Source organism: Helicoverpa armigera, chromosome 1, assembly GCF_030705265.1.
Source record: "Helicoverpa armigera isolate CAAS_96S chromosome 1, ASM3070526v1, whole genome shotgun sequence".
NCBI classification, from domain to species: Eukaryota; Metazoa; Arthropoda; class Insecta; order Lepidoptera; family Noctuidae; genus Helicoverpa; species Helicoverpa armigera.
In genome coordinates, this window is record NC_087120.1 from 17,708,083 (window position 1) to 17,716,784 (window position 8,702).

General features: G+C 52.1%; 1 protein-coding gene across 1 annotated transcript in view; it reads left to right on the forward strand.

Annotated features, from left to right (window-relative positions):
• Positions 1–350: 350 nt before the first annotated feature.
• The window catches only part of LOC135117628 (alpha-mannosidase 2-like), a 20,482-nt gene continuing 12,130 nt past the window's right edge, over positions 351–8,702 (forward strand). Inside the window, 2 exon segments of the mRNA XM_064037178.1 lie at positions 351–500; positions 5,358–5,489. Of these exon segments, the coding sequence (XP_063893248.1) occupies positions 351–500; positions 5,358–5,489 (282 nt within the window).

The window sequence follows — 8,702 nt, forward strand, 5'->3', positions numbered from 1 at the left end:
CGGCGGTGGCGTCAGGACTTTACTGACTAAAAATCGTCGTGTTCCGTCATAGGCCTTTATGTACCAGCCGCGTATCCTGAACAACCTGCGGCCCGCAGGCCTTGGTTCTGCTGGCCCCGCTAGTTGCGACGTCTCTTTGAGGAGCGCGTGAACAACGCGCGCCGTCGACACGGTCTGTCGTCTAGAAGACAGAGGGACGATGAGCCACCCGAACTCACCGCCCACAGACCCACGCCTACGGTGGCCGGGGAGTCATCTGCGACACCCGGCGCCCATGGTGTCTACCTGGTCCAGCGCGGCGGCCGGGATGAGAAAGGAACTCTGGCGTTCCGCCTCCCTCCTTCTCGAGCATGACCGCTTCGCAGAAGGAGGCGACGGGCATCCCATTCCCTCTCGCCCCGACCATGGCTCCGAACCAGGCCGGACGCGAGGTCGCCGCCGCCCAAAGCCTCGACGAGGACCCGGCGGTGCCTTCCCATGCGGGCACACCTGACCGTGTGGTCCACGTGTCCTCGGGCTGTCCGCACATGACACCTGGCGCTCCTCACGACTGATGCGGTGCAGGTACCTCCCGAAACAACCGTGTCCGGTGAGGACCTGCGTCATGCGGTACGTGAGGGCGCTGTGACCTCCCGAGCCACTCCTCAAAGAGGGGACCTACTGCCACGATGGTGGCGTGCCCTTTTATAGGGCCTTAGGTGGATTTCGGGCGTCTACTATTTGTATGGAAACGGATGTTTCGCGAATTTTGACGTTTGGTGCGGCGTAGAGGGACGTGCGATACGTCAAAGACGTCTCGGCGAGCCCCAGCCAGCTGTCCAGAAACTAGAATAGGCTTTCCTAGAAATTTTGAAAATTTTGCTAGAAAAACTGTAAAATTTAGTGTTTTTAATAGAAAATATTTAATTTCGACGTCCAAACCTACCCAAAATCGTGCAAAATGCAGTCAGGAAGACAGGTCGAGTGGTAAGTATTTAATAAAATTTTACAATGAAAAATCTAGTCAGAATTTTGATAAATAATTAATTTTGTGTTTTACAGGTCGAGAAGGGTGGGGTGTCAAAAATCGGGTCACACCGCTTCGATGTCGCGTTTGAAGGGTTATCGCGCTTACAAGCCTGTTGTAGCTATTATACGCAAAACCGCATCAAAGTCGGTCTCCTTTGAAAAAGTTATCAGGAGTACTAGTGTTTTTATAGGGCCTTAGGTGGATTTCGGGCGTCTACTATTTGTATGGAAACGGATGTTTCGCGAATTTTGACGTTTGGTGCGGCGTAGAGGGACGTGCGATACGTCAAAGACGCGTCTCGGCGAGCCCTAGCCAGCTGTCCAGAAACTAGAATAGGCTTTCCTAGAAATTTTGAAAATTTTGCTAGAAAAACTGTAAAATTTAGGTTTTTAATAGAAAATATTTAATTTCGACGTCCAAACCTACCCAAAATCGTGCAAAATGCAGTCAGGAAGACAGGTCGGAGTGGTAAGTATTTAATAAAATTTTACAATGAAAAAATCTAGTCAGAATTTTGATAAATAATTAATTTTGTGTTTTTACAGGTCGAGAAGGGTGGGGGTGTCAAAATCGGGTCACACCGCTTCGATGTCGCGTTTGAAGGGTTATCGCGTGCTTACAAGCCTGTTGTAGCTATTATACGCAAAACCGCATCAAATCGGTCTCCTTTGAAAAAGTTATCAGGAGTACTAGTGTTTTATAGGGCCTTAGGTGGATTTCGGGCGTCTACTATTTGTATGGAAACGGATGTTTCGCGAATTTTGACGTTTGTGCGGCGTAGAGGGACGTGCGATACGTCAAAGGACGCGTCTCGGCGAGCCCCAGCCAGCTGTCCAGAAACTAGAATAGGCTTTCTAGAAATTTTGAAAATTTTGCTAGAAAACTGTAAAATTTAGTGTTTTTAATAGAAAATATTTAATTTCGACGTCCAAACCTACCCAAAATCGTGCAAAATGCAGTCAGGAAGACAGGTCGGAGTGGTAAGTATTTAATAAAATTTTACAATGAAAAATCTAGTCAGAATTTTGATAAATAATTAATTTTGTGTTTTTACAGGTCGAGAAGGGTGGGGTGCAAAAATCGGGTCACACCGCTTCGATGTCGCGTTTGAAGGGTTATCGCGTGCTTACAAGCCTGTTGTAGCTATTATACGCAAAACCGCATCAAAATCGGTCTCCCTTTGAAAAGTTATCAGGAGTACTAGTGTTTTTATAGGGCCTTAGGTGGATTTCGGCGTCTACTATTTGTATGGAAACGGATGTTTCGCGAATTTTTGACGTTTGCGCGGCGTAGAGGACGTGCGATACGTCAAAGGACGCGTCTCGGCGAGCCCTAGCCAGCTGTCCAGAAACTAGAATAGGCTTTCCTAGAAATTTTGAAAATTTTGCTAGAAAACTGTAAAATTTAGTGTTTTTAATAGAAAATATTTAATTTCGACGTCCAAACCTACCCAAAATCGTGCAAAATGCAGTCAGGAAGACAGGTCGGAGTGGTAAGTATTTAATAAAATTTTTACAATGAAAAATCTAGTCAGAATTTTGATAAATAATTAATTTTGTGTTTTTACAGGTCGAGAAGGGTGGGGGCCAAAAATCGGGTCACACCGCTTCGATGTCGCGTTTGAAGGGTTATCGCGCTTACAAGCCTGTTGTAGCTATTATACGCAAAAACCGCATCAAAATCGGTCCTTTGAAAAGTTATCAGGAGTACTAGTGTTTTATAGGGCCTTAGGTGGATTTGGCGTCTACTATTTGTATGGAAACGGATGTTTCGCGAATTTTTGACGTTTGTGCGGCGTAGAGGGACGTGCGATACGTCAAAGGACGCGTCTCGGCGAGCCCTAGCCAGCTGTCCAGAAACTAGAATAGGCTTTCCTAGAAATTTTGAAAATTTTGCTAGAAAACTGTAAAATTTAGTGTTTTTAATAGAAATATTTAATTTCGACGTCCAAACCTACCCAAAATCGTGCAAAATGCAGTCAGGAAGACAGGTCGGAGTGGTAAGTATTTAATAAAATTTTACAATGAAAAATCTAGTCAGAATTTTGATAAATAATTAATTTTGTGTTTTTACAGGTCGAGAAGGTGGTGTCAAAAATCGGGTCACACCGCTTCGATGTCGCGTTTGAAGGGTTATCGCGCTTACAAGCCTGTTGTAGCTATTATACGCAAAACCGCATCAAAATCGGTCTCCTTTGAAAAAGTTATCAGGAGTACTAGTGTTTTATAGGGCCTTAGGTGGATTTGGCGTCTACTATTTGTATGGAAACGGATGTTTCGCGAATTTTTGACGTTTGTGCGGCGAGGGACGTGCGATACGTCAAAGGACGCGTCTCGGCGAGCCCTAGCCAGCTGTCCAGAAACTAGAATAGGCTTTCCTAGAAATTTTGAAAATTTTGCTAGAAAAACTGTAAAATTTAGTGTTTTAATAGAAAATATTTAATTTCGACGTCCAAACCTACCCAAAATCGTGCAAAATGCAGTCAGGAAGACAGGTCGGAGGGAAGTATTTAATAAAATTTTTACAATGAAAAATCTAGTCAGAATTTTGATAAATAATTAATTTTGTGTTTTACAGGTCGAGAAGGGTGGGGTGTCAAAACCGTCACACCGCTTCGATGTCGCGTTTGAAGGGTTATCGCGCTTACAAGCCTGTTGTAGCTATTATACGCAAAACCGCATCAAAATCGGTCTCCTTTGAAAAGTTATCAGGAGTACTAGTGTTTTATAGGGCCTTAGGTGGATTTCGGGCGTCTACTATTTGTATGGAAACGGATGTTTCGCGAATTTTGACGTTTGGTGCGGCGTAGAGGGACGTGCGATACGTCAAAGGACGCGTCTCGGCGAGCCCCAGCTGTCCAGAAACTAGAATAGGCTTTCCTAGAAATTTTGAAAATTTTGCTAGAAAACTGTAAAATTTAGTGTTTTAATAGAAAATATTTAATTTCGACGTCCAAACCTACCCAAAATCGCAAAATGCAGTCAGGAAGACAGGTCGGAGTGGTAAGTATTTAATAAAATTTTACAATGAAAAATCTAGTCAGAATTTTGATAAATAATTAATTTTGTGTTTTTACAGGTCGAGAAGGGGGTGGGGTGTCAAAAATCGGGTCACACCGCTTCGATGTCGCGTTTGAAGGGTTATCGCGCTTACAAGCCTGTTGTAGCTATTATACGCAAAACCGCATCAAAATCGGTCTCCTTTGAAAAAGTTATCAGGAGTACTAGTGTTTTTATAGGGCCTTAGGTGGATTTCGGGCGTCTACTATTTGTATGGAAACGGATGTTTCGCGAATTTTTGACGTTTGGTGCGGCGTAGAGGGACGTGCGATACGTCAAAGGACGTCTCGGCGAGCCCTAGCCAGCTGTCCAGAAACTAGAATAGGCTTTCCTAGAAATTTTGAAAATTTTGCTAGAAAACTGTAAATTTAGTGTTTTTAATAGAAAATATTTAATTTCGACGTCCAAACCTACCCAAAATCGTAAAATGCAGTCAGGAAGACAGGTCGGAGTGGGGTGTATTTAATAAAATTTTACAATGAAAATCTAGTCAGAATTTTGATAAATAATTAATTTTGTGTTTTTACAGGTCGAGAAGGGTGGGGTGTCAATCGGGTCACACCGCTTCGATGTCGCGTTTGAAGGGTTATCGCGCTTACAAGCCTGTTGTAGCTATTATACGCAAAACCGCATCAAATCGGTCTCCTTTGAAAAGTTATCAGAGTACTAGTGTTTTTATAGGGCCTTAGGTGGATTTCTGGCGTCTACTATTTGTATGGAAACGGATTTTCGCGAATTTTTGACGTTTGCGCGGCGTAGAGGACGTGCGATACGTCAAAGGACGCGTCTCGGCGAGCCCTAGCCAGCTGTCCAGAAACTAGAATAGGCTTTCCTAGAAATTTTGAAAATTTTGCTAGAAAAACTGTAAAATTTAGTGTTTTAATAGAAAATATTTAATTTCGACGTCCAAACCTACCCAAAATCGTGCAAAATGCAGTCAGAAGACAGGTCGGAGTGGTGGGTATTTAATAAAATTTTTACAATGAAAAAATCTAGTCAGAATTTTGATAAATAATTAATTTTGTGTTTTACAGGTCGAGAAGGGTGGTGTCAAAAATCGGGTCACACCGCTTCGATGTCGTTTGAAGGGTTATCGCGCCAAGCCTGTTGTAGCTATTATACGCAAAACCGCATCAAAATCGGTCTCCTTTTGAAAAAAGCATCGGTTGTGGTTAGGTTAGGTTAGTTAGTTCCTCGCCACCCCGCAGGCCAGTAGCTCCGCGGCCGACTCCCGGCCCAGGACCGTTGCCGTGGAATGGAGTATACATAGGGCACCTCCATTTCTCCAGGGCAACATCAACCACTGTGCCAGAGCTCAGGATCTTCTCCTCCAGAGCATGGCAGAGTGGTCGATTGACGTGGCTGTGGTCGCCGAGCCGTACTTCATCCCGCCCGTGACAACTGGCTGGGGTGCGCTGACGGTTTGGTGGCCATTATTGGCGGGACTCTGACCGACCCGTCTCGGCCGTGGCTGGGTTGCTGCGGTCTCGGGCGGCATCGTCATTGTGGGGGCGTATTTCTCCCCAACAAGAGTCTCGCCGACTTCGAGGGTTTCCCTTGTCGAGTTGGGCGCCGTCAGTGGCCGCCATCACCCTCGCCCTGTTCTGGTGCTCGGGATCTCAACGCCAAGTCATCGGCGTGGGGATCTCCGGTCACTGACCCTCGGGGCGAGGTGCTGAAGAGTGGGCGGTGACGACCGGTCTGGTCGTCCGAATCGGGGCTCGGAATACACGTGCGTGCGGCAGCGGGCGGGTCGATAGTGGACGTCTCGTTCGCCACCCTCTGTCGCCAGCCGAGTCCGCGACTGGCGTGTCGCCGTGGAGGAGACGCTGTCGGACCACAGGTATATCCGGTTCGACGTCTCTGCCCAGACCGCGAGCGGCCGCCATCCAACAGCCCCGATCAACGACGGCCCGCGCTGGGCGCTTATGCATCGACAAGGAACTGCTCGAGGAAGCTGCCTTAGTCCAGTCCTGGATTTGGGAGTCGGCGACGGACGGCCCCGTCGACGTCGAAGCGGTGGCGCTGGGTTTCGCGGGCGATGACGCAGATCTGCGACGCGTCCATGCCCCGCGTCCGCCAACAGTCCGCAAGGCGCCAGGGTACTGGTGGACCGCCGAGATTGCGCAGTTGGCATCGCGTGCGTTGCGGCTCGCCGCCAGTACACACGATACCGGAGACGACGTCGACGGTTTCCGAGGAGGACGCGCTGTATGAGGTGCGCGTCCAAGGAGACTCTGTGGCTGGCCATCGGCGATTCTAAGTCGCGTGCCAGGGAGGAGCTGCTGGGGTCCCTGGATCGGGATCCAGGGCCGCCCCTACCGTTGGGTACGGGCAAGCTGCGTGCATGGGCGCCTACTGGTGCAGAGCATGCAGCCCCAGCTGCTAGGGGCGGTCGTATTGGCGCTCTTCCCCGAGCGAGCGGGACACGTTCCCCGACGATGGCTTCACCTCGGCCACAGACTCTCCCGAAGAGGAGGCACCGATGTCCCCGAGGTGACGCAAGCAGAGACGAGAGCGGCCGTGTCGCGGCTCCGGGCTAAGAACACGGCGCCCGGACCCGACGGAGTTCCTGGCCGAGCTCTCGTCCTGGCTCTGAAGGAGCAGAGCCCCAGCTGAGGGCTTTCACGGCATGTCTCGAGCAGGGTCAGTTTCCCAGTGTGTGGAAGGAGGGGAGGCTGGTCCTGCTCAGGAAGGAGGGGCGCCCCGCGGACTCGTCCGCGTACCGGCCCATAGTGCTGCTCGACGAGGCGGGCAAACTTTGAGCGTGTCATCGCAGATCGCCTCGTCAGCCACTTGTGCAGAGAGGGGCCGGACCTGGACGACAACCAGTTTGGTTTTCGTCGCGGGCGCTCCACCGTAGACGCCCGCGTGAGAGCCCTGGCGGAGGAGACGGTGTCCCAGGGTGGGGTGGTGTTGGCGGTGTCTTTAGACATCTCCAACGCGTTCAACACCCTGCCCTGAGCTGTATTCGGGAGGCACTGAGATATCACCGCGTGCCTCCCTACCCGTCGCACAGTAGGGCCTACCAGAAGGTAGATGCGTCACATATCGGGGACATGACGGTGCCGGTCGGCACCTCATGACGTGCGGTGTTCCACAGGGATCGGTGCTGGGGCCGCTCCTGTGGAACATCGGTTACGATTGTGCTGAGAGGCGAACTCCCGTCGGGCGCCGACTTGACGTGTTATGCGGACGACACGCTTGTCACTGCCCGGGAGCTCGCACAGGAAGCAGCGTTGATAGCCACGGCTGCGGTGTCACAGGTGGTGAACCGCATCCGGCGCCTGGGCCTGAGGTGGCCCTCAACGTCGGAGGCCATGGTGTTTCATGGCCCCCGACGCGCGCCGCCGTCGGGATCACACATCGTGGTCGGTGGAGCCCGGATAGCTGTCGAGTCCACCATGAAGTATCTGGGATTGGTGCTCGACAGCCGATGGGAATTCGGCCCCCACTTCCGGCGGCTGGTGCCCAAGCTGATGGGTGCAGCGGGCGCGCTGTCAACGTTGCTTCCTAACATGGGGGGCCCGAGCGCCGCCTGTAGGCGGTTGTACGTGGGAATCGTGCGGTCCATGGCCCTATATGGGGCCCCTGTGTGGGCGATGGACCTGGCGGCCAGCACTCTAGCCATTCTGCGCAGACCGCAGAGGGCGATGGCCGTCAGAGTCGTCCGCGGGTATCGCACGATTTCCTACGAGGCGGCTTGCGTCCTGGCCGGATCCCCGCCCCTGGGACCCAGAGGCTAAAGTACCCGCGTCGCTGTATCGGTGGCGCGAGGAAGAGCGGGCACGGGACTCGAGGCCGCAGCGGCAGATAGCGCAGCGCCGAGCAGAGCCCGTCAGGTCTTGGTGGCGGAATGGCGGCAGAGGCTTCTGCGCCCTACCGCCGGCCTCGCCACCGTCGAGGCGATCCGGCCAGTGCTCGACGACTGGCTCGGGAGAAGGCACGGCTCCCTGTCGTTCAGGGTGACGCAGGTGCTGTCGGGGCACGGCTGCTTCGGCAAGTACCTGTGTCGCATAGGCAGGAGCCGGACGCCGGTGCCACCACTGCGTCCATGGCGGGAGGACACGGCGCAACACGTTCGTTCAGTGTGTTGCTTGGGAGGAGCAGCCGTGTCCTCACAAATGAAGTAGGGAGCGATCTGTCGCTGCCGGCCGTGGTACGGAAGATGGTCGGCAGCGCAGAGTCGTGGGACGCAGTGGTGTCCTTCTGCGAGGACGTGATGTCGCAGAAGGAAGCTGCGGAACGGGAGAGGGAGATTTCAACTGCCGATCCCGCCCGCAGCAGGCGCCCGGCGCCGGAGGAGGGCAGACAACGCCCTCTTCCGCCCCCATGAACGGTCCAGGGGCGAAGGATGGGAAGTCCCGCCCCCATTCAACGGGACCCGAGGCGGAGGCGCGCGCGGGTGTCGACGCGCGCTCTGAGGCGTTGCACGGGGAGTTTAACACCACCCCCGTGCCTGAGCGAGGCCCGCGGGCCAGCACCAGTGCGGGGCTGCGGAAGAATTTGATTCTCGCGCCCCGCGCCCACGTGTAGGAGGACACAGGGTTTTAGCCGGTAAGAGTCCGGCACACCTCCGCTCTCCCCAGGCGGAGGAAGTCCATGAGGATTTCCCCGAGAAAAAAAAAAAAAAA